The 26,724-nt window shown below is 38.2% G+C and overlaps 1 protein-coding gene across 6 annotated transcripts in view; it reads left to right on the top strand.

Moving 5' to 3' along the window:
- SGIP1 (SH3-domain GRB2-like (endophilin) interacting protein 1) overlaps nucleotides 1-26,724 on the top strand; it is a 360,328-nt gene that overhangs the window by 273,539 nt on the left and 60,065 nt on the right. For 5 of the 6 annotated variants that reach the window (XM_006862443.1, XM_006862442.1, XM_006862446.1 and 2 more), the window contains 3 exons: nucleotides 4,650-4,777; nucleotides 5,667-5,793; nucleotides 10,883-10,942. In XM_006862443.1, coding sequence (XP_006862505.1) covers nucleotides 4,650-4,777; nucleotides 5,667-5,793; nucleotides 10,883-10,942 — 315 coding nt within the window. Of the gene's footprint in view, nucleotides 1-4,649; nucleotides 4,778-5,666; nucleotides 5,794-9,857; nucleotides 9,924-10,882; nucleotides 10,943-26,724 lie in introns of all 6 variants that reach the window. The other variant, XM_006862445.1, reaches the window with a different exon arrangement.

The raw sequence follows: 26,724 nt of genomic DNA, 5'->3' as shown, positions 1-26,724 counted from the left end.
GAAGACTACTTAGTTCTTTACATTATTTCAAACTGCATTTATTTTAATATTCTTGCTCCACTTACCAGCCTTGTACTATGTTAGTCTCATTTTACAATTAAGGAAATTAAGATTCAAAGATTGATCAATTTGGCCATGATCAAAATCTACTAAATCACAGAACCAAGATCTGACACTGGATTTGTTGAGTTCCACGGCTTATGCCTTTATCACTTCTTCCCAGCCTCTTCAACTGCCCCTTCCCCATCTACTGCCCCCACACATGGAAGGTGAGAAGTGGAAGCTGAATTCAGTTATATGGTTCTCAGGGGTTTCCAAAAAACTATGATGGAGCCTCAACCTGAGAGCAGCCAATAGACTGAGAGCATGTTAACCAATGCCAACATTCTGAAATCCAATATTTGAAGAATGTATATGTGATTGTTTTTTTTTTTTTAAGGTAAACCTTTAGCAATGATGCTGTTGAACTTGTTTTCCAGCATTGCTCTTGGTAATAAATACAGCTTGAGGGGAATAGTAGAATAGTGAGGATAGAGCTACAAAAGCAATAGTCTTCCAGGTATGGCGCCTTTAGATAAGCACTCAACCTAAGGTCAGCGTGAACCGCAAGGTCGGTAGTTCAAACTCACCAGCTACTCCTCAGAAACCCTATACAGGGTCGCTATGAGTTTGAACCAATTCAGTGGTACTTAACAACACAACATGAGTCAGAATCGACTCAATGGCATTTGACAACAACAGTTTCTTAAAATATGAAACAATCATGTGATCTTGCAAAAGCATTTAAAGGCTTTGTTGAGTTGTGAAATACCCTTCAGGCACTGAATGTCCTCTGCTGATCCTCCAAGTTCTGTCAAGCAGTTTTTACACTGGAGTATGATCTTGCATCTTAAACCCTTTTAATTTCATACTAATTGTATAACAAAGCAAATAAATCCATTTGTTAAAATGATTTTTTAAATTAAGGTGTCTGTAAGGAAAAGGAAAACAATGAACTAAACACATTTTTTGAAAAGGTTTAGCTGTTTCTGTCATTAAGAGTTGGCTCCAGCTCATGGTAACCCTATACAGGGTTTCCGAGGAGCAACTGGTTGGTTTGAACTGCTGACTTTCTGGTTAGCAGTCTAGTGCTTATTCCACAGCACCACACCAGGACTCTGAGTTTAGCTGTATCTATTTCAAAACACAAGATATGTATCTTCTTCAACATCTGTTGCATTATATTTGGGTAGTCTTTTATAGATTAGTGAACACTTCCATAGCATTTTTTATTTTGAGTCGTAGCACTACATTAGAAACATTTCATTTGTTTAAAACAAGGAAGCTGAAGCTTATCTTATTATCTTATCCCACAGATAATCAGAAGCAGGCAAAGTCAGAACTCAGATCACCTGATTATTCAGCCAGTGTTTTTTCAGAATTTCACACTGCTTTGCTGACAACCTCTTAATGCCTTCCCAAGCTTAATCTAAGGGGTTTTTGCTGACCTTGTTTTATTTTTTTCTTCTGGAGCAGTTAGAAAAAGGATAAGCAGCTGAACTTTTTTCATAATTGTTTCCTATGAATATTACTTGCAAATAGAGTCATGAATAGACATTTTGTTGTTGTTGTTAGGTGCCATCAAGTCGGTACTGACTCATAGCGACCTTGTGCACAACAGAACAAAACACTGCCTGGTCCTGAGCCAACCTCACAATTGTTTCCACACTTGAGCCCATTGATGCAGCCAATTTGCCAATCTATCTTACTGGGGGTCTTACTCTTTTTCTCTGACCCTCCACCTTACCAAACATGATATCCCTCACCAGTAACTGGTCCCTCCTGACAATATGTCCGAAGTATGAGAGACACAGTCTGGTCATCCTGGCCTCCAAGGAACATTCTGGCTGCACTTCTTCCAACATTGATCTGTTTGTTCTTTTGGCAGCCCATGGCACTTTCAATATTCTCCTCCACAATGGCATAGTTCTCCCAAAGCTAAATAAAACCACCCCAAAACCAAGCCCACTGCCATTGAGTTGATTTGAATTCATAGCAACTCTGGGACAGAGTAGAATGGCTCCTTAGGATTTCCAAAACAGTAAATCTCTATAGCAGTAGACAACTTCATCTTTCTCCATAAGCAATTTGTGGGTTTGAACAACCAACCTTGTGGTGAACAACCCAACACTTAACCCATTTCACTGCCACAACTCCTTCAAAGTTAAATGGTGGTGGTGGTGGTTGTGTGCAACTGAGTCAATTCTAATTCATAGTGACCCTGTATAGGGTTTCTGAGTCTGTACAGTTTTATGGGAGCAGAACGCCTCATCTTTCTCCCATGGACTGACTGGTAGTTTCTAACTGCTGACCTTGAGGTTAGCATCTCAGCTCATAATCTATTATGGTACCCGGGTTCTTTCAAAGCTAAATAGAATCCAAAAAGAGCACCATGAAACTTCCTGACAAAAATTTTGCTGTTAAAGGTTTATTTCTCATCTCTTATATTGCAATTCTGTCTTCTGAAAACAAACTGGATGTAAATTTACATATATAAAATGTTGTTAAGTACAGTCGAGCTGATTCTGACTCATAGCAACGGTGTATAGGGGTTCTGAGGAGCAGCTAGTGAGTTTGAACCACTGTCCTCATAACTCAAGCCAACCTTGTGGCCCAGTGCTTATCCTACAGTGCCACAACAAGGCTCCATAATAAATATATGTATATATATATAAAATCAGGTTGCAATGAGTCGGAACCAACTTGGTGGTACTTAACAACAACAACAACATTATATATATCTATAAATTTTTATCCAGTATGTTTTCAGAAGGTGGAAGAAGTATGCAAAAATAGAAACAGGCTTTATGCAAAATGTTGGACTCCATGGTTATCTCAAGCTACAAGAGATTGTATTTAAGAGCTTAGGCTTTGGAGTTCAGTACACCATTTGAGCTATGTGACTTTGGGTAAGTTATTGAATGTCTTTGTGCTCTAGTTCCCTCATCCAAATACTGAGATAATAACAATGCTTGCTTCAGAAACGTATGGTGAGGATTGAATAGATAATGCATAGAAAGTGCCTAGCATATATCCTGGTTCAATAAAATATTTGTTAGGAAAGTGGCAGTGAAGAAGAGGTAGATGTAGAGACAGGGATGGCAGCAGCTACTAATGGTGGCAGGAGTCACCGTTATGATGTGCCGTGGAGTCAGTTCCGACTCATCATGACCCTTTACAGGGTTTCCAAGACTGTAAATATTACAGGAGCAGAAAGTCTCATCTTTCTCTCACAGAACAGCTGGTAGTTTCGAACTACTGAACTTAAGGTTCACAGCCCGATTCATAACCACTTTACTACCAGAGCTCCAGGCTGGAGTAATGTTAATAGTTAACTAGGTTTCCTACTAATGTGATGACATTAAGAATCAATAGCACAGAAAATCACAAACAGGGTTTCAGATTGTTTAAAAATGAGGAGCAAGGTTATAAAACCCTGCATTTTCCTGAGAAATAAATTCTGAGATCATGTGTTTTCAAGCTCAACTTCAAAGTTCTTTGAGAATATGAAAATATGCAGACTAAAATCAGTCGAGGACTCTCCAGAGAGCCAGTGTTTGTGTGGAACGTGTGTGTGTTTGGGTGTTCTAGTGAGAAGGGGATATTTACTTGGGGCAGGATTTTGAGAATTTTCCTGGGATGATTTTAAGCCTATACTTCTCACCAAACTGACGTAAGTTCAAGCGTAGTTGGAGCCGTTCTGAAAAAGACCTGGTTGAATGTTGATTTGACTTTCTTAAGGTTTTGAACCAAATGGGGTTCCCATGTATCCCAGATATGTGATAGATCAGGCCCCTGTGTCCAGAGACCCCACTAGTGTCCTGTCATGTGCATGCCAGCCTTTATGTGTATTCTTTGTTTCATTTGCTTGTCATGAACAACCGGAAAGGTAAATCTAAGTCGCTCTTTCAAAAATCATCACCAAAATCATCATTGGCTAAGTCCATATGGACAGATTCCAAAGCTGCCTCCTTAAAAAAAATCCTCTAAATTCAATGTGTTTATTAAAATTCCAGACGCATCTAATTTATTTATAGATTTTCTTTTGCCTACTGTCAGGTGTTTGGGAAAATCAATAAAGTTTACATGCATATTTTGAAACATAGTAGAAAGGATAATACTCTAGTCATAATTTGAAAACAAAAATCTAATGTGGGAAAACCATTCCTCTTCCTTCAGGTTCCAACTTCCATTTTCAAATCAGACAAAAATTCTGAATATATGCAAAAAATAACAACATTTATCAAAAGTTTGGTGGGTATGTGGTCACAAAAGACTCCCACTATGCAGCCAAAACAATCTTAAGAATGTATTCTCTGTCACAAATGGAGCAATAAAAGGATTTACCTTTCATTGAGTGCTATATGACAAAGAAAGGCAATGGGCTTCAGCTTCTGCCATCAACCATATTTGAATTGAGTGATTTTTTTTCTTGAAAAAAAAAAAAATATATATATATATATATAAATACTAAAGTGCTGTACTGTTTAGTACCTGCTGACGTGAAGTTGGACTGATTTTGCTGCTGTGAGAATGGGAAAGGAGGGCTCAGGCGATGACAGTGATTTGGCTATGGCTGTTTCTATTGTTAATACCAGTTTGTTTTTCAGGTGCATCCTCCCCTGCTCGACCAGCCACTCCCTTGGCTCCTTGCAGCAGCACCACACCCCCTCCACCTCCTCCCCGGCCTCCATCTCGACCAAAACTACCTCCAGGAAAGCCTGGAGTGGGAGATGTGGTATGTTTCTCTCTGCTTTGGCTTTAATTAGAAACAGGTAGTGAGAATAACAGGCAAACACTGAAAAATGCCTGAACACAGGGCATCACTGCTTTGGTCTCAGCATTAGAACACTAGTACGCATGGCCCATACTAGGGGTATCTAAAAGAGAATCACTGCGGTGTGGGAGGACATTTCAATCCTCAGCTGTACCACAGTGGGGTTTGATGAAAATTAAGATCGAAATGCTAGATTATACTAAATAATTTAGAATACAAGATAGTTTTTTTTTTTCATAATATTTATCTGATTCTGGAGGATGAGTCCTTATTTGTGGCTCCAAAATTATAAAAAAGTTATTGGTGATAGGAGAACCGTGGTCCCATGAATTTGTTCCAGAAGTTTCTTGCTTTGTGCTTTAAGGCTGGGGGAAAGGAAAAGCATTTTATTTGCTCTTTTGTCAGGAGACTGGTGAGAGAGGCTTTGATATGTGAACACAGGACTGACATCTAAGATGTTCATCATTTTAGGTTTGGCTACCACAGTGCAGTGTTTTCTATTTGAATCTGTTTAGATGGCTAGAGGTTCTCACATTATATTACCTGCCTCGTCTCCAAGGGCTTGTGAATTTAGTCTTGAACAGAACTGCTGACCACATCACAGATCCCAGCTTCTCTAAACCTGGCTGTACCTACTGAGTTTAGCATGTTTACAGTTTCTGGATCTTCTAGCTGCATTCCACAGGCTCTTACTGAGGCCTATTGAATTAATTCCAATGTAAAAATGGTTTCACTTATCCTCCATTAAGAGCTTGAATTGTCATATTTAGGCTAGGAGACATTAAAAATGTGAAATGAAAGTGCTACGACTTGAATACCTAACTTTTCATCTCTTTTCTCCTTCCTGCAGTCCAGACCTTTTAGCCCTCCCATCCACTCTTCCAGCCCTCCTCCGATAGCACCCCTAGCCCGGGCTGAAAGCACTTCTTCAATATCGTCCACCAATTCCTTGAGTGCAGCCACCACTCCCACCGTTGGTAAAAATGATCTCTCTTTCCATTTGTTTGTGGTTTTGACTGGCTATTTTATATTACCTGAAATCCCCAAGGCCCTATGTTTCTGATCAAAATTGTTTTGCTGTGTGTTTTGCTATTGTCATCTTGACTCTCCTTTTAAAAACACCTTCTCAGCAAAGGAGGCAAAGTAAATAAATAAATGAATGTCAAGTAAATAAATGAATGAAAGAACATTAACACCTGTGTTTTACACGAATTTTCCTGTGGTATTACATACAGAACTCGTCATAAAAGAAAAAAAGGAATCGCCAAATAAGGGCCTGTTATTTAGATATTGTTTCTTACAATAAAAGTCATCTCCTTTGAGGGGGAATGTTTATTTAAATTCCAACAGTGTAATACATCAGAAATCACAAAATTTAGAACTTGTACTTTCGTGGATCTTTCTTTTCTTCATCATTTTTTACTTGTCTTTATGTTGACAAATGGAATCAGCATTGGCATTATGGGACTTGAGCAAATTTTTTGAATTTGTTTAAGTGCTTTTCAATGATGTATGATCAGTTTTCCCAGAGAAGTAATTCATTGCTGGCATTTTCAATAATTGCCTTTGGGCCTCTTTCATTATGGTGTGATGAAAGTGAAGAGTTGAGAATGTCAGCTCAGCTAGATGGTTTTCCCAAGTTTAAACGCTTCTTTTTGCTTGGAGTGGTTTCCCTCTTTCCAAGGCTGGTCTTGCTCTACACCACTTCACCCACTACCATAAGCATCCAGTGCGTCTCATTTTCATGGTTTTTCTTGTCTGACATGAGGCTTCCCTGTTTCATCTTTCTTATGCAACCCCATTTGCCATTCTCTTCCTTCATTGTCTGGAACACCTCCCCCAGGCTTCTGTATTAAAAGTCAACAGACCTATCCTGCTCTGCTTGGGAAAATCATTAACCAAAGGTAAATAAAGTCTTGTTGCTACTTACCAGTGAGCACACTGTAGAGTTGTTTATGTGAGAAGTAGTTTGATCAAAGCCTGAAACTCTTCTGGAGAAAATCTGCTTATGTCTTTAAGGTGTGTCTTTCAGGGACCACAAAGTTTTAACTATATCGCATGCTCTATAATTTTAATCACACCATTCTAAACATCCCAATAAAATTTGGAGAAAATATAGCCAGATATCTGTTTCATATGATTTTAATAGATTTATGTTTGTCATTATTTATATAACCAACATTATGTCTTATCTGTATCAGTTAATTGGGAAACTTGGGACTTCCTATTTTTAGAGGTCTATTAGCCATTTTTCATGCTCACTATTTTATTTCTTTGACAGTCCAGACTTATTTTTGAACTCTACTTCTTTAATATTCCTTGATTCCTACAGCCACTTCTCCATTCCTTGCCTGCATTTTTTTTACTCCCGAAGATCGTGTCTTCTACCTACTCCATGTGATTTGTGTTATTGGTCTGAAAGAAATGGAAAAAGGATGAGCTGTCACTCAGAAAGACAAACCAAGTGACCTCAGATGAAATATTTACCATATTCTTTCAACTCATTCAGTTTTACAGTGCTAATTCTACACACAGGGAACTTGAACTGTGTCCATGTTTTGTACATTGCATTTCTATATTCTCTGCTGCAGAAATCTCAAGTTTGGCCAGCTACTTTGATTTTTAACACACCTCCCATGAATATTTTCACAAAGGGTTTAAAAAGAAAAAAGTCACATGAGAGGGTAGTCACATTGCTTCATTGCTGAGGAGCATTCTGATTTAATCTGTTTGGTGCTGTTATTTTTATTTGGTTTTCATCTTCCCACTACATTCCTCATCCTCCTCTTCTTTATTTCCTCCTTCTGCTGTGGGTCACCTGACAGCCACTTCTCTCCGAAGTAAATGCATTGTCATATGACTAACTGCCCAGCAGCATCTTGTGTATTGCTGTTTCTCTTTCTGGAGAGAATGTGCTTTGGCTGTTCAGCACCAAGAGGTCTCTCCATGATTGACATGGAATGTCAACTTAATGTCATCAAATGCTTGCTTGAGTTAGAGAAGTTCAGCAGCAAAGTCCCTGAAATTGATGGATCGATTCTTTCCTACTCCAACCACAATGCTTTTTTGACAGTCCCTATGACTCTTGAGCAAAATTTGAGGTAAATGTGGTAGAAACAAAATAAGCAAAGTTTAAAGTAATTCAAGTACTAAATCTTTGCAAACAAATCTAGCCTGTCCTCTTACATAACAATTAGTAATAAGAAAATTAATATAAAAGACTTGGGCATAGCATCTCTCATGAGAGCCGTGATTATGACATAGTCAGTCCGATGCCACAACATAAAATAAACCTTTTTGTATGCAGTCAAACTCTGAGCTCCTATGTGACTATATTTCATTGAATTAAAGACACCTTCAAATATAAGATACATATTTTGTATATAACTAAGAAGGAGGGGGAAAAGATGTCAATTAAGCAAAAATATAATGCATTCTTAGGACATTGATTGCAAGATCCACCCCAGTTTCAGAGATGTTAAAAGATGTGGGGGGAGTGGAAATGCATGTCTTTAAATCGGTGAAATATAATAAACTCTTTTTACACTCTCAAAAGCTCATAGAACTTGTGCTCTTTGACATTAGGGAGCAAACCCTATAAGATACAAACTTTTAAGCATTTAACTCCCTCTTCAAAACAGGGTATTATCACTACTTATAAATATCCATTTTTATTAATTGTTTATTTTTTTATTTATTAGTGTGTGTGTGTATATATATATATATATATATATATATATATATATATTTACAGTATCTCCTTTAGGAGGACCCCACTACAAAAAAAAAAAAAACACCCTAAAGGCAATTTTATTTACTGTTAAATTCACTGTTATATATATATTCTTTCACTGTTAATTATGCACTTTAAATTACAGCTTTAACATCTTAGGAATCTGTAATGATTGAAAAGCAATCATTTATGGTCACCAAAGGAAGCATGATATGGACTTTGAGCAGACGTCAAATCAATTCAGTAGTGGAATATTAACTATAGCATCTGAAACTTAAAATATTTCCTCTAAGCCTTTGTCTCTTCAAGCTTTCTGAAATGAACAGGTCTTCTAAAGTAATACCCTGTATTAACTGCCAATTAGTCTACACAAAAATAAAGACAGATTTTTGAAGTGAGTAGTTATAATCCTAATTTTTAAAAAAATCTCACCCAAGTAGTACTACTGTTTAAGGAATAATTTTACTATGTTTGCTCATTTTCTTATCTTATATCTTTATGTCTTCATCCAAATTTTATTCTATTTTCTATTAAAATATCCATAGGATCTGTGGCATTTTTTAAAATCACATAATGGAAAAATCCCAATTGTATGTGTTAGTGAGGAGGGAAACCATGTACAAAGATCTGGAACAGTTGAGGTCCAGAGCATCAATTCATGATGTTGTGACCAATTTTCAAAGGCATTTGGCCACAGCTGGAGTCCATAGCCAAAGAAGAAAGAACAATAAAGCTGTTCAAAATTAACAGCCCATTAACTACCAAAGCAGGTGCAAAGCAAATTGAATTTGGATACTGATGATGGCTCATGCAGGGACCTCAGATTTATAGTGTTGCTGTTTATGGTCATGTTAAAAGCTTCTGCTTTCCCATGGGGGGACGGTGCATGCTGGGTGATCCTGTTGAGTTGTCAGTGCTCTTATCAGGAGGTTCTTGTTGATGTCTGGTCATTTGAGAATTGTGTGGGAGTGAAGGACACTCCCACAAGTCAATTATTGATAACACCTTCAACAATTCCAGGAGAAGATGGAGTTTGATTTCCATCATGGGGCTGACTTCAGCCAAATTCACAGATGCTCAATCCTGACCTTAATTTCCTTTTTTTTTTTTTTAATTTCTCCTCATAAAATCATCATAAAATAAGTCTATCACAACATAATCATAACCCCAGTGACTTGAGTTTTGTTTCTTTTTTTCCATTAAAATCATTCCTTGTGTTTTGATCAGTATAGTGTGCTGCTTGGTTTCATTTGGGGTTTGTATTTGTGTTTTTTGTTTTCCATTCCTTTATGTTTCTTTGGTTCGTAGTGTCAGAAGATGATGTTTTTTATGACAAACTGCCCTCGTTTGAAAGGCGCTGTGAAACGCCTGCAGGTATGGTGCTAGCAGAGTGATTTCTAGATACTTAGACTTTAAAAATCCAAGCCATTAATGCCATCTGAATGCAATAAACTTCATAGACATGCTCCTTAGCTCATGAGTGTCCAGTGCCTCTCAGATGCACCTTGTATGTTCTCTGTCCATTGTGGAACTCATGCCACTGAAACTTTTCTAAGTGAATATATTACAAAGCTACAAAGCAGCAGGTTGCATGACAGTTTCTAAGTGAAAAGGTTTTTTTTTTTAAAACAAGGTGAGATGCTACTGCTTTCTGAATTTTCAAAGGAAGAAATAATTTAACTGCTCAGAATTACATGTTCACTGACTTTTTAAATTAAAAAATAATAGTAGAGCAGAATTAGTAGCCTTGTTTTCTCTTTGGTACATAGATAAAGGGTGTTTTGTGTCTGGATACCTAAGGCGATTCCAGGGGAGGGGTTGGAAAATGTAGTACTTCTTCCTGGAACTTAAGTTGATATACAATGTTGTCGTTTAAAACCAAAGCTGATGTTTTATACAACCCATAACTCCACGTTTATCTTTTTGGTGAAAACATAGAAGGAGATGGTATTGAAGATGAAAAGGATGCAGCAATTGCTGAAGGACAATTTGCTCAAACTAGTGCAGTTAAAATATGCTAACGCCGCTGCATGGTCAAGAAGAGTTCCGCTCCATGCACACGAACCCCAAGTATCCAGCTTCCAGTCACACGTGCCCATTCCTTTAGGCCTCCATAGCTTTGCTTTCGCTTTCTGTTTCCTGAACTAAAACAAAACATAGATTGGCAGCCTTCCTTGTTGTTGTTTTTTTTTAAACCCCCTGCACGTTAATGGCATGCCATGCCTACACCCGACCCCATAGTGAGATTAATGACCTGCTCTGAACTCATACTGTGTCCTTCTCTCTCCCTCTCCTTAACCTTTCCCATCCCGCTTCAACTCCTGGCCATACAGAGAATGAACAGCCTTCCCTCGTTTGGTTTGACAGAGGAAAGTTTTATTTGACTTTTGAAGGTAAGTAGTACATAGCATACCAGATTCTAATTTATACCCACCTCATTCTTTTGCCACCCCATCTGCATTTTGCAATCCCAGTTTTCTTCAAAAGACCCGGTCTTACTTTTCTATTTGAAAATGCTATGGCTACTTAGAAATACTAAATATTAAATAAAATATTTCATGAATTTGATTTGTATGTGATCTTCAATTTTAAATATTAAAAAAAAGAAAGCTAATCTGTAGTCAATATAAATTCATTAATTGTAGTTAATTGGAAAAAAAAAAGAAATCAAAACACCTTTTCTAGCCATTGAACTTAACTCTGTCAACCAGGGACCTTTCCTAACTTTTCTGCAAATACAACAAATAAAAGGACATTTTTGATCGATACAGGTATACCTCAGAGATATGTGCAGTAAAGTGAATAGCATATTAAAGTGAATCACATGAATTTGTTGGTTTCCCAGTGCATATGAAAGTTATATTTTCACTATACTAGTCTAGTAAGTATGAAAAAGTTTGAATTATTGTAAGAATTACCAAATGTAGCCCAGAGGCACAAAGTGAGCACCTGTGTTTAGGAAAATGATGCCTTTAGATTTGCTCCACACAGGGTTGTTGCAGACTTTCAATTTGTAAAAAATGTCCTCTCTGTGAAGCACAGTAAAGCAAACATAATCAAATGAGGTATGCCTGTATTGTATTTTACTTTGTTTTGAACAGTTGATCTTTCTGGTAGTCTATCATTGTAAAATGCAAATACATACATATGTTCTTAAGGCAAGGAATGCGGCATGGTGGTGGTGGTGTGCCGTGGAGTTGGTTCCTACTCATAGCGACCCTGTACTGTATTTCCAAGGCTATGAATCTTTATGGGAGCAGAACGCCTCATCTTTCTCCTGCAGAACAGCTGGTAGTTTCGAACTGCGACCTTGAGGTTAGCAGCCCAGTTCGTAACCACTACACTACCAGAGCTCCTCAGGAATGCGGCATAGCAGACCAGAAAGATGGGGTGAAGTAAAAAGGAGTATTTTAGTAAGTTCCATCTGCATTCCAGAGATTACAATTGGAATGGCTGCAGTAAAATGGACAACTGTTGCCAGACTTGCCATTTTAGAAGAGTAAAGAAAATAACCATAAATATAATGTGAAATATCTAATCTCAATGCTTAATTGTTATATTCTTTATTAAGGCATAACATTCTTCTGTCTTACATTTCTGTTTTAAATCATCTTAACATTCCAGGAATTTGATAAAGTGACCCATTTAAAATAATGTTGGGAAAATTATGCAATTTAATTAATGGGTTATCTTACAGATAAAAATTTATCACTTACAGCTCAATAGTTTAAAATTTGAAATAGCTAGATTATTCCTGGAATCGAAAGATGGCTAAAAAAAAATTATTCTCCAGAATTGAATTTAGATATTGCACTTGTCTTTGTATCCCTGATAACAAAAAGACTTTCTAACATGGATGTGTCAACACAATTTAAAAATCATGACTTTTATATATTTATTATTGTTGTTGTTGTTGTGTGCTTGGGAGTAGCTTCCAACTCGTAGCAACCCTGTATAGTGTTTCTGAGGCTGTAGACCTTTACGGGCACAGAAAGGCTCATCTTTCTGACGTGGAACACCTGGTAGACTTGAATGACTGCTCTTGCGGTTAGCAGCCAACACACTACACTGCCAATGCTTTATATACTTTTTTTTTTAAAGTCGTTTGTATGGTTGTGAGATTTTTTTCTATTAATAGTGAATTTGCTTACACAGTTGTTCAAGAGATGGAACTCCTTATTTTTGAGTAATTTGAATAGCAGCAGGAAAGATGGTCTGATTGAAAACATTTCCAATCTCTTGATGTCTTGGTCTGATTTGGGTAAGAAGACAGGTGGAGTGTGTCAAAGTAAAAATAAAAATGAATGACAGTAATGACTTTTTAAATTGAGCAAATAAGAGGGATTTTTTAGTTTCTAAGTAGATTGCTTATTATTCATACTTTGAAGTGTTATTCACACTGAATGAAGAAAATTGGGGGAAGGGATCATTAGAGGTTTAACAAGATACATGTGATTCTTATTTCCAAAATGTCCTCTAGTTCAGATTTTCATCTTGTATTTCCAGGAGACTCACTGTATTTTCTTCCTCTTATGACTTCCACTGTCAGTACTATACAGTTGCTTCTGGATATGTTCCTCATTCAAAAATATAATAGTAAATAAATAACACAACCTAATTGATTTCAGTTGATGCATTTGAGTTGTGGTGTTGGAGGAGAATGTTGAAAGTATTGCTAAAAGAACAAACAAAAGATGGATTGCCAAAAGAACAGACAGATCTGTGATGGAAGAAGTGCAGCCAGAGTGCTCCTTGGAGGCCAACATGACCAGACTTCATCTCTCATACTTTGGACATATTGTCAAGAGGGACCAGTCACTGGAAAGGGATATCATGTTTGCTAAGGTGGATCCTCAGCGAGATGGACTGGCAAAGTGGCAGCATCAATGGGTTCAAACGTGGGAACAATTGTGAACTGAGCCTAGGACCAGGCAGTGTTTCATTCTGTTGTGCATAGGTTCCCTATGAGTGGGTACCGATTTGATGGCACCTAACAACAGTGGATTTCAATATGTATATAAATTGTTTTGCTGAAAAGTGAGCTCCTCATTCACCAGAAGACGAGAAGTTAAACACTGAATCACATTTAGTCAGGTGCAGAAGTCGGTTATAAAACAGTATTTCTCAACCTGACTGTGGTTGTCAAATGGAGAACTAAAAAACACAGCACAAAGCTTTCAGCTTTGAAAAAGAATGGTTGCTATATGTAAAAATTTTGATACCTGAATCATAAGTTAGATAGTTTCCTATAACAAGGAAAGAAACCTAGATCAATGATTACTAGAACAGAAAACATAAGAACTCATTTATCCCTTTATTCTATGGTCTATGAATAATATTCTTAGCCACAAACCCTGGTAGAGGAACTGTGATGGTAAAATAATAAGACTTCTGCCATCTGGGAACTCACAAGAAATAAACAAAATAGGTACTTCCTATAAAATGGATATTGAGATAATGCCATAATAGAATTGTAAAAAAAAAAAAAAAAAATGTGCCAGAAAACTATGAATGGTAGGTAGATTTTTAACTAGGGGGAATGTAGAATAATTTGGTGTGGGGAAAATGGACTTGAAGTGTTTGCCATTAGAGGACAGGAACACTTGAGTCAGCTAAGAGCATTTCAGTTAGAAGGAATAACTTGAGCATAGCAATTAGGGTCAAATCTAATTGTACTCAGAAATGGTAAACACTGGGAGAAATAATGTTTTAAAAGATGATCCTGAAAGGTTAAGTAGAAATCGTTATTTACTGGGCTTTAGATGCTGAGCGAAGGAATTTGAATTGTAATCCCTGTGAAATGTAGAATCAATAATTTTTATCTCCTTTGATAAAGAAGGTACTATGAGTGTCTTTGATTTTTAAGATTGTTGTTGTTAGGTGCCATCAAGTCAGTACCATCTCATAGCGACCTTATGCACAGCAGAACAAAACACTGCCCAATCCTGGGCCAACCTCACTATTGTTGCCACGCTTGAGTCCATCAATGCTGCCACTTGGCCAATCCACCTGGTTGGGGGTCAGGAAAAATTCAGAGACTCGCTGAAACAGTTCAAGTGAAGTCCCATATTTTTTCATAAATAGTACACCCACATAAGTAGCACATCTTAATGGGAGAAAATGAGGAAGTTATGTAAAAAAGCACTTTGGTATAGCACTCTCATGCATGTGCTGTGCATGGCTTGTGAATTTCTACAAGTGAATTTTTACTTCATTCACCTTCACTCAATAGTCCAAAAAAGTACATGTAAGCATAACTAAACCCATTGCTATTGAGTTGATTACAACTCCTGTTGTTGTTGTTAAGTGTCATCGAATCGATTCTGACCCATAGCGACTCTGTATATTTCCAAGGAGCAGCTGGTGAGCTTGAACCACCAATCTTGCAGTTCAAATGACTTTGTAGTGTAACGCATTAGCCCACAGCACCACCTAGAGGCCCTATACAGGGTTTCCCAGACTGTAAATCTTTACAGGAACAGACCGCCTCTTCTTACCCATACCTCCAGAGTAGCTGATGAGTTTGTACCACTGACTTTGTAGTTAGCAGCTCAACACCTACCCACAGCACTACCAGGACTCCTTAATTGTTGATCACATTTATATAATGAAAATATAAGCCATGGTCTGGAAATCATGGTTTGTGTTTAGTAGTACCCAAGTAATCTGCAAACAAATCATTGAAACTGTATATAGTCAGGCCTGAGAGCGGTGGAGTTTCTGTGGCCAGTTTGACCTCAGATACATCACACCAGAGACAGGCAGAGGTTCCTGCAGAGGGCTGTGCTGGCCCCATGTGAAGCCAGGCCACAGGTTGGGCATGCATTGCACCAGCCTAGCACCACCTCCCTTCTCATAACCCCCTCCCCACCTAATTGAACGTGTCTCATCTAAGTGATATGCAACCCCTCAACACAAGTAACTCTCTAACCAGCCTGATGGACTATGCATGGGGCAGTGGTGAGACTTGTGGATGGCCAGGTGAAATGACATATCTACGATGTTGCCTCCTGAGTGTTCTCTCTGGCCTCTGGTGCACAGACGCATGCACCTCCTGGGTTGAAGCTGGCCGCCCTAGTGAAGGGTAATTCTAGAGTGGAATAAGTGATTTCTTCCTGCATTGTAGAAGATGGTTTGCAGAGAATGGAAGGAATCCTGTCAGGAGAGGGGCTGCTTTAGAAACCTGAGGGTAGGCTGCTGAGGGTCTGCTACTGAAACTAAGTCTTCCCATCATCAGTACCAACATGGAGATGTAGCATGAAATCCCTTAGACAGAAAAGAAATTGAAGTCATCAACAAATAAGAAATATTGGTATTGTGCACTTTTGAAAATAACAAGGGACTCCACATATGCAGAAGTGTATAACACAAGTGTTGTTTGCATAAAAATAGATTAATAAGGGACTGCCTTTTTACTGTTATTGAAAGATTTGAAAACCACTGTTAAGAAATGTCCTGTGAGACATAGGGAGTTATGGGAACAAGGAGTCTTGAGAAGTAGGAGATTTGGTCAAGAAGGTAATGAGTTTCATTGAGACCCATCACACTTGTGATACCTACACAGTATCTGGAGTCCTGGTCTGGTGCTGTGCGTTAATGCACTAGACTGCAAGGTTGGCTTGAACTGCAAGGTTGGCAGTTCAAGCTCACCAGCCATGGCTCGGAAACTCACAGAGTCAGAACCAACTTGACAGCACTTAACAACAACACGGTGTCTGAGTAATGAGACCAGCAGTAAATGGAGTGTATAAATTTGATAGTAATCTTACTAGGGGCAAACGCTGAGTTCATTGAGGTGAGGATTTGAGGCATGCCTACATTCTGGAACAATATTGACAAAAGAACTTATTGTAACTTGAAGTTTTCTTTGTCATATTTTTCTTTAAATGCTGCTGTTAAGTGTCTTTGCATTGGTTCCAACTCACAGTAACCCTGTATAAGGTTTCCAAGGAGGGGCTGGTGTGTTTGAACAATTGACCTCATGGTTAGCAGTCCAGTGTTTATCCTACAGATCCACACCAGAACTCCTATTTCTTTAAATAGGGACACAAATATTAGTGATCAGCTTTGAGTGCATGGTATTTTAATGGTTATGGTTGTGTGGAACATATTAATTGCCTAGATCTTTTGCTGATTTATTGTCTGTTAGCTATTCATGCCTAGGAGCTGACCCAGTTACACTCGCAGTATAACTGTTATCCTGAGTATCAGCCAGCCAGCTATGGAAATTGCAGACACCATGCCTGGAGGAAAATGTGTGCTGCTAGATTTGACATTGCTATTATTGCAAATGCAAGTTAACAGAGATAATATACTGTCGCTTTTCCTGATCTGCTTCTTTTGTGTACTCTGTCTCCGTCTCCTGTGTGTATGTGTACGTTCCTCTCTTCAGTCCTGAAACCTTTGTTCTTTTTCTCACTTCTCTTCCTCCTGCCATACACACATGAACAATCAAATTTGAATATAATATGTGACTGAAGGAATTTTTAGTACTTGTTCTATACATCAAATAAAAACATAACTTGTATAATGTTAGACAGATTGAATAATACATGCTCTTTTTTGCTTATGAATAGAAATAAAATTGATTTTATATGCCATTTCTGTCTTTCTTTTTCCATGTAGTAGGAGTTCTTGAAAAAAATATTAATGTTCCATACCTATACATAGAGTACATTTTCAGACATGTAAGTCATATCCATAAGAAGGAAATTAATTGTCCTGTTATGATGTTAAAATTTTGCTTGAGAAGTTCCTCATGCCACCATATACATATGAACATAGTTAATTAACATTCTTTAGCAGTAGTCAGGATTTTCTTAGTATATTTATATTTGCACAAAATTGATTATGGTCTCCCTGTTTGCTAATTCTGCAATTGGTAAATGTTTGATAGGAAATCAATGAGCCTTATCAAATCAGCCCTTGTTAATATTACTATAACTCTGCCATTGCATCAATGCTAACTCCTAGCTACCCTATAGGATAGAAAAACTGTTTCATAAGGTTTCCAAGACTGTAAATCTTTATGGGAACATACAGCCTCATCATTCTCCTGTGGAACAGCTGATGGGTTTGAACTGAAGATCTTGCTGCCCAGCACTTAACCCACTGCAACCTCAATACTTCAGGAGCAAATATTGCTATTATTGTATTCATTCAATCAGCAAGTGTTTGTTGAGTGCCTGTTATATGCATGGTATTATGCTAGATACTGAGGTTATAGCAGTAAACAAACAAGATATGTTAGAATGTAACAGTAAGACATCAAGAGATAATTCCTATAATATGTTAAGAATGTCATAATTAAGGCATTTAGGATGCTCAAGAGGCTAATCTAGCAAGGAGCCTAACTTGAGCTAGAAGTTAGGATGAACTTTCACAGAAAGCCAACATAAGTAAGTTAATATGAAAATGGTGCTGTTAGAGTTCCTAGTATAAAATCATACGTTGTATGTAAATGTTAACCTAAAGATGTAGTGGGCATTATCCTAGATAATAGAAATAGAATCCCTAATTAATTTGTACCAGTTTATTCTCTAATGTGGAGCCCTGGTGTGGCGCTGAGGGCTAAAGCATTGGATGGCAAGGTTCGTTTGAACCACAATGCCGGCAGTTCAAACTCACCAGCTGCTCCGTGGAAACCCTATACAGAGTCTCTGTGAGTTAGGACCAACTTGACAGCACTTCACAATAATTCTCTAATGCTAGAATAGATGAAATACTGAAAGTCTGTGTGTATGTAATTAGCCTTCTTAGTGAATGTGGCTTCAGTCTTTAATGTATGATTTTAGGCAAATTACTTAGCCTTTTGAAGTCATTGTTTTCTCCTCTATAAATTGGAATAATAGTAATAACACCACTTTTATAAGGGTTGAGTTCAAAATTAAATAATTAAGCACTGAGTTCTGTGCATGCAAATATTAGCTATTTCTACTATTCTCCAATTTTGCACATCCCTTGGTTATAACATTGCTGTTACGCTGTTATTTGGTTGTTGTCTGTTTTGAAGAAGTTTGGGTTGTCGCATTCTAGTCATCTTCCATATAAAACATCTGTCAACATGATTTCCCATGACTTGCTCCATGGCCTACCTCGTTGTCAGCAGGGACAACAAGTACTCTCTTTTGTTCTGCTGGTAGAGCAAGAGAATGTTTTAGAAACATGATACCACTTCCCTGCTGTGCAACCCCACCTCCTAGTGGTATGCTTCTCAGGGGTCTATGTTAATGTTGATGGGAAAAATCTGTTACTATCTTTTTTACTAAAGGACATGCAAATGATGAAATTTCAACAGATCTGACAAGTAATTTCAAACTTACTGATCAAAAATGGAAAAGGTGAAAATCCCTAGACAAAACTAACACACGTTTAGATGGTTAGGAGTCTTCTTCCTCATACAATAAATATCTGACTGAATATCATTATAAATTTGTTTTTAGGACATGCATTCTGAAAAGAGATATCCACAGGTTCAGGCCACCCACCCCATCGTACTTTTATCAACTGCAGACTACCCCAGGCAGGGAGGAAAGCTGTCATAAGGAAAGGAAGAAGATCCATTAGTGATGCAAAGAGATGATACTGAGAATCTCTCATTTCAAATCCCCTTTGTTTGTCTGCAATTAGTATATTTAATCAAGACTGCATATACCCTTAACAGATTTTAGACACACATGAAAGGTCTTTGTAAATTTAAAGTACTACACACATGTTAATTATTTCTTAAAATAATAAGAATGTAATGACTTTAATGGAATCCTGGTGTGGCACTGTAGTTTAATGGGCCAGACTGCAAAGCCGTTTGAACTGCAAAGTTGGCGGTTCAAGCTCACCAGCTGCTCCTCGGAAACCCTATATAGGGTTGCTATGGGTCGGAACCGACTTGACAACAAAATGATTTTAATATGTACTGCTGTTGTTATTAAGTGCTATCAAGTCAGTTCTGACTACAACGACCCTATTCAGAGTTTCCAAGGGGCAACAGATGGGTTTGAACCACCAATCTTGCTGTTGGCAGTTCAGTGCTTTGTGATTTTATCAAGAGTTGCAGTCATCATCGTGGCTGGCGGGTGAGGCCCAGAAGAGGAAGATGAAGTTCTTTATGTTGGTTGATGTCTTTCTTTTAAGTTTGCCTATTTTGGGACTTTGCTCACAGCCTGTATCCCATGAAACTGGCAGCTCAAATAGCAGGGGTTTGTACAATCAGACCATGGTGTTCTTCATATTTCTCTATTCTTAAATACCAGCCACTGAAGGGAATACTTTCACAATTGTCAAAAATTATCATTTTCTTTTCAGCTATGTTGTTGTTGTTAAGTGCCATCGAGTTGGTTCTGACCCATAGTGACCCTGTACAGGGTTTCCGAGGCTGTAAATCTTTACAGGAGCAGAACGCCTCATCTTTCTCCCGCGGAGCGACTAGTAGTTTCGAACTGCTGGCCTTAAGGTTCACAGCCTGATTCATAACCACTATGCTACCAGAGCTCAGAAGTAAAAGAGAACTATTAGAAACCTTGATGTTACTTAACACCTCAGCACAATTCTAGTTGCTGTTTGTAATAAGTTTTTGCCACAATATAAAAGGAATCCATGCTCTTTATATATAACTTAGAAACAGAGAAAGATATATGGAAAGTAAAATAATCCACAATCCAACAACCATTGTTGTTAAGTACCGTGGAGTTGGTTCCGACTCATAGTGACCCTGTACACAGTTTCCGAGGCTATAAGTCTTTACGGGAGCAGAACGCCTAATCTTTCTCCTGCGGAACCACTGGTAGTTTCGAACTGCTGATTTGAGGTTAGCAACCCGATTCGTAACCACTACACTACCAGAGATAACCATTATTACCAATTTGATATATTTAAATTTTAAATGTTTTCATATGTATGTGTCTGTGTGTGTACATGTGGGTATGTGTGTAATTTGTTGTCATACAGTATATAATTATAGGTCTTCTGGTGTAGCGCTGTAGGATCAGCACCAGACAGCGAACCACAAGGTCGGCATTTCAAACCTACTAGCTGCTCCTTGGAAACCTTATACAGGGTTGCTGTGAGTCAGAACATACTCAAACCACTTAACAACAGCATATAATTATATGCTTTCTTAATTAACATATGATAATTTTCCCATGCCACTCAAATGTATTCACAAATTACTCATAGTTTGCTTTATTCTTATCATGATATTAATTAAGCATAGTGCTTTCAAAAATTAAAAAATGTAGGAAAATATGTTATTAAGTGCCATAGAGTCAATTCCAAGTCATAGCAACCTTGTATAGGATTTCAGAGGAGCTGCTGGTGGGTTTGAACCACCAACATTGTGGTTAGCAGTCCAGTGTTTATCCTACAGCACCACACCAGGACTCCATAGGAAAGTATGTTGTTATTAAGTGCCGTTGAGTTGACTCCGACCCATAGCAACCCTGTAAGAAAACAAAATCCAGGATGACATGAAAGTATTTACGTACAACATCAGTCCTTACTCAAATACTCCTCTTTCCAATGTAATTACTTATCCCAAACTATTACATTAAATCCCAGCCAGGCAGTTTCTATATAAATTTTCTACATAAATTTCTACATCTCATTTAACGAGCAATACAATATAGTCCAAATACTCTCTCATTAGGTGTCGTGGCTCTGATTCATAGCTACCCTACACAAAACAAAATGAAACTTTGCCTAATCTTGTTCCATTCTCACATATTTTTATGTTTGAGCCCAATATTGCTGTCACTATGTTAATGCACCTCATTGGGGTCTTCCTCTTTTTCACTGACCCTCCACTTTTCCAAGCATGATGTCCTTCTCTAGGGTCTGGTCCCCTGTTATAACAAAACCAAAGTAGAAGAGACAAAGTCTCACCATCCTTGATTCTAAGGAGCATTCTGGTTGTACTTCTGACAACACAAAGTTATTTGTTCTTCTGGCGCGTTCATGGTACTTTCAATATTCTTCACTAACACCATAATTCCAATGCATCAGTTTTCCTTATGTATTGTCCAACTTTCACATCATATGAGGCAATTGAAATCACCATGGCTTATGTCAGGGTTACCTTAGGTTTTAAAGTGACATTTTTTTCTCTTTAACACTTTAAGGAGGCTTTTGCAGCAGATTTGCCTAATGCATACTTTGATTTCTTGATTGCTGCTTCCATGAGTGTTGATTGTGGATCGAAGCAAAGTGCAGTCTTTGGCAACATCAATCTTTTTCCGTTTATCATAATGTTATTTATTGGGCCTATTTTGAAGATTTTGTTTTCTTTATGAAGATGCCATCTTTCTTTACTGTGATCCAATCCAGACTGAAGTCTTTGATCTTCTTCATCAATACGGGTTTCAAGTCCCTTTGCTTTCAGTAAACAAGATTGTGTCATCTACATGTTGAAGGTTGTTAATAAGTCTTCCTTGATCTAATGCCATGTTCTTCATATAATCCAATTTCTCAGACTATTTGTTCATTTTACAGATTAAATTAATTTGATGAAAGGATACAATCCTGGCGCAGACTTTTCCTTATTTTAAACTATTCAGTATCCTGTGTTTGTGGTAACTTGAATATACTGGATATGGCTTTTCTATCCAATGTCTGAATTCCCACCAAGTGATTGGATGGGACCATGCAAATAAGGTATACAGGACTGTAAAGCTGGGGTTGGTTAGTGTTGCCTTCCAGTAAGTTTAAAAGGAACCATCTCAGAAGCAGGAATGGAAGATGCCAGGACTATCAATAAGAAGAGCATAGTGGAGTAGAAGAGCCCTACCTATAAAAGCGGTGACAGCAGAGGTGAAGGCAGTGGCTTGGAGAGACAGAGCAGCTGTGGGCTCTAGACCCATGGACTAGGACAGAGAACAAGGTTCCACATGACTGAGAAGCTGGAGACAAGAGCCCAGTGTCTGCAGTATAGCAGAGAAGAGGTGTTCCTGATTGGAGCACTGCTGTGTCCTGAGTTGTTTTTTGATACAGAATTGTACCCTGTTCACTTCCGTAATAAACCCCATAATCATGAGTATTGTTATGAGTTCTGTGTCATCATTGCAATAAATTATCCAACCCAGGTATGACGCAGAGAGTGCTGTGGGAGGAATGGTTGGTGTCAGAATAGGGTAAAGAAGGTTGTAGGGTGGAAGTATTTCTGACCTCTGACCTCTGCTTCATAGCAATTGACCTTGGACTGATTTTGAGTTTGATTCTCCTTCCTCCTCGTGAAACCAAGGGAAGTCAGATATGTTACTCACATGGTTTTTGCACCATTGTTCTGTTTAAACAACTGTTTCTTGATCAATGTTTAGGTTTCTCATGAGGACAATAAAGTGTTCTGAAATACACATTTATCACAATGTTGTCCATAGTTTATTATGATCTACCAGTCTAACTCTTTTACATAGTCAATAAATCAAAAGTAAATGTCTTTCTAGTACTCTCTGCTTTCATTTAAGATCTATATGATGTCAGCAATGATATCGCTAGTTCCGTGTCCTCTTCTTAATCCAGCTTGAATTTCTGGCAACTCCTTTGACAATGTACTGCTACAACCATTTTTTAATATCTTAAGCAAACATTTACTTACATGCATATGGTATTACTGATATTGTTTGATGATTTCTGTATTCTGTTAGATCACCTTTCTTTGGAATGGACACAAATATGTATCTCTTCCAATATTGTTGTTGTTAGGTGCCATTGAGTCAGTACCAATGCATAGTGACCCTGTGTACACCAGAATAAAATACTGCCCGTTCCTGAGTCAACCCCACAATTGTTGCTACACCTGAGCCCATCACTTCCACCACTGTGCCAATCAGTCTCATTGGGGGTCTTCCTCTTCTTTTTCCAGCCCTCCACTTTACCAAATATGATATCCTTCTCCAGTGACTGGTCCCTCCTGACAACATGTCCAAAGTATGAGAGATGAAGTCTTCCCATCCTGGCCTCCAAGGAGCACTCTGGCTGCACTTCTTCCACCACAGATATGTTTGTTCTTTTGGCAGTCCATGGCACTTTCAATATTGTCCTCCAACACCATAACTCAAATGCATCAATTCTTCTAAGTTTCCCTTATTTACCATCCAACTTTCACATGCTTCTGAGGTTATTGAAAATACCATGGCTTGGATCAGGTGCACCTTAGTGCTCTTTCAATAAATTGTTCAAATTTCTTGGCATAGATGGGTGAGTTCCTCCAGCACTGCATCAGTGTGTGGAAGCATTTCAATTGGCATTTTGTCAATTTCTGGAGCCTTATTTATTGCTAACACTGTGAAGACTAGGTATTCCATAATAACGCATTGTGCTCATGAGGAAGAGGAGGTAGTTATTAGAACAGAACAAAGAGATACTGAATGGTTTAAAATCAGGAAAGGTATGTGCCAGACTTGTATCCTTTCACCATAATTATTCAGTCTGTATACTGAGCAAACAAGGAGCTCTGGTAGAGTAGTGGTTACGAATCGGGCTGTGAGCCGCAGGGTCAGCAGTTCGAAACTACCAGCTGTTCCGTGGGAGAAAGATGAGGCGTTCTGCTCCCGTAAAGATTTACAGCCTCGGAAACCCTGTACAGGGTCGCTATGAGTCAGAACCAACTCCACAGCATATAACAACAACAACAACAACATACCAACATACTGAGCAAATATCAGAGAAACTGGATTATTTGAAGAAGAATGTGGCATAAGAATTGGAAGGAGACTCATTAACAACCTGCCATATGCGATGATACAACCTTGCTTGCTGGAAGTGAAGAGGACTTAAAATACTTATTGATGAAGATCAAAGCCACAGACTTCAGTATGAATTGTACCTCAGTGTAAAGAAATGCCAGTACCTTCAGTGTAACTTGGATTTCTTCCTTCAATACCATCAGTTTTCAATCATATTACACCTTTTGAAATGATTAAACATTGACCAGTTCTTTTTGGTACAGTGACATTGTGTATTCCTTTCTTCCTTATTTTGAGGATTCCTGTGCCATTCAATATTTTACCCATAGAGTCCCTCAATATTACAACCCAAGACTTGACTTTTACGTTTAGTTCATTCAGCATGAGAACTGCTGGGTATGTTCTTCCCTTTTGGTTTTCTAACTCAAGGTCGTTGTACTTTTCATTGTACTTGACCTTGTCTTCCTGAGCTGCCCTTTGAAATTTTCTGCTCAGCTGTTTTATTCCATCATTTCTTCCGGTGGCTTTAGCTGCCTATGTTCAAAAGCAAGCTTCTGAATCTCTTCTGACATCCATTTTGGTCATCTCTTTCTTTCCTGTCTTTTTAATGACTTAGTTTTTTCACATATCATATTATTGTTGTCACCTCACAACTCTTCTGGTCTTTGTTCATTAGTGTCTAATGCATAAAATCTGTTCTTGACATGGTCTCTAAATTCAGGTAGATATGTTCAGAGTCATATTTTGGCTCTCATAAACTTGTTTTCATTTTCTGCAGCTTTAGCCTGAATATGAGCAATTGCTGGTCTGTTACACAGTAGAGTGCTAGTTTTGTTTTGGCTGATGTTATTGAGCATCTCTAGTGGTTTTTTTCCCCCACAGGTATAGCTAATTTGATTCCTGCGTATCCATCTCATGAGGTCCACATGTATAATCACCTTTTAGGATGTTGAAAAAAGGTGTTGTGATGAAAAAGTCATTGATAATTGTGAAATTCTATCATGTGAACTCCAGCATCATTTCTATCACCAAGGTCGTATTTTCCAACTACATATCCTTCCTCTTTGTTTCCAATCATCAATAATTATCAATGCATGTTTGATTGCATGTTTGATCAATTACAAACTGAAATTGATAGAATTCTTCAATTTTATCATTTTAAGCTTACATGGTTGAGGCATAAATTTGAAAAACAGTGGTATTAACTGGACTTCCTTATAGGTATATGGATATTATCCTATCACAGACAGCATTATGCTTCAAAATAGATCTTGAAATACTCTTGTTGATAATGATTATAACATGATTCATCTTCAACTTGTCTTCCTGGCATAGCAAACCATTAGATTATTAGATTCAAAATGGTTAATACCAGTATATCAAAGCTTAGTAATGCCTAGGATATTGATCTTTATGCCTTCCATTTAATTTTTGATGACTGCTCAGTTAACATGGTGGTATGAGTCGGAGTACTAACCTCAATCAAGGTTAGCAGTTCAAAACTACCAGTTGTTCACAGGAGAAAGATGAGGCATTCTGCTCCTGTAAAGATTTGCAACTTCAGAAAGTATACAGGGTCGCTATGAGTTGGAACCAACTCCATGGCACATCATCACCACCACCAGTTTTTCTGGATTCACGCTACATATATTCTACGTTCTGATGATGTTTACAGCTGATTCTTGTCATTTTGAGTTGTGCCCCATTAGCAAATGAATGTTTCTAAAACTTAGCTCCAGTCACATGATTAAGGTCAGCTCTACTTTGAGGAGGCAGCTCTTCCCCAGTCATATTTTGGTGCCTTCAAACCTCACGGACTCATCTTCTGGCACTGTATCTGACAGTGTCCCCCTGATATTCACTGTCATATTCAAAGGTTTTCAGTGGCTAACCGTTCAGAAACTACCATTTGTTCTACAGGAGAAAGAAGAGGCTTTCTGCTCCCATAAAGATTTACAGCCTCGGAAACCCTGTACAGGGTTGCTATGAGTTGGAACCGACTCCATGGCACATAACCACCACCAACAACAACCATTCAGAAGGGATTTGCCTCTCCTCCTTCCTAGTCTGTATTAGTCTGGAAGTTCATTAAAACCTGTCCACCATTGGTGACCCTACTAATATTTAAAATACTGGTGGTATTGCCTCCAGTATTACAGTATGACAAAGTGACGGATGATTTGTTATCTATTATCTGTCGTCCCCACCCTGCTGTAGTCCTGGGTGTTGTGCTGTAGGATAAGCAAGGTCAGGGATTCAAAATCACCAGCCACTCCTTGGAAACCCAATATAGGTTTCCTATGAGTTAGAATTGTTGTTAGGTGCCATCGAGTCGGTACCGACTCATAGCGACCCTATGCACAGCAGAACGAAACACTGCCCAATCCTGGGCCAACCCCACCACTGTTGCCACGCTTGAGTCCATCAATGCTGCCACTTGGCCAATCCATCTCATTGGGGGTCTTCCTCTTTTTCTCTGATCCTCTACCTTACCAAACATG

The sequence above is a fragment of the Chrysochloris asiatica genome, unplaced genomic scaffold (genome assembly GCF_000296735.1).
Source record: "Chrysochloris asiatica unplaced genomic scaffold, ChrAsi1.0 scaffold00048, whole genome shotgun sequence".
Classification (NCBI taxonomy): domain Eukaryota; kingdom Metazoa; phylum Chordata; class Mammalia; order Afrosoricida; family Chrysochloridae; genus Chrysochloris; species Chrysochloris asiatica.
This window is presented reverse-complemented; position numbering and strand designations above follow the sequence as displayed.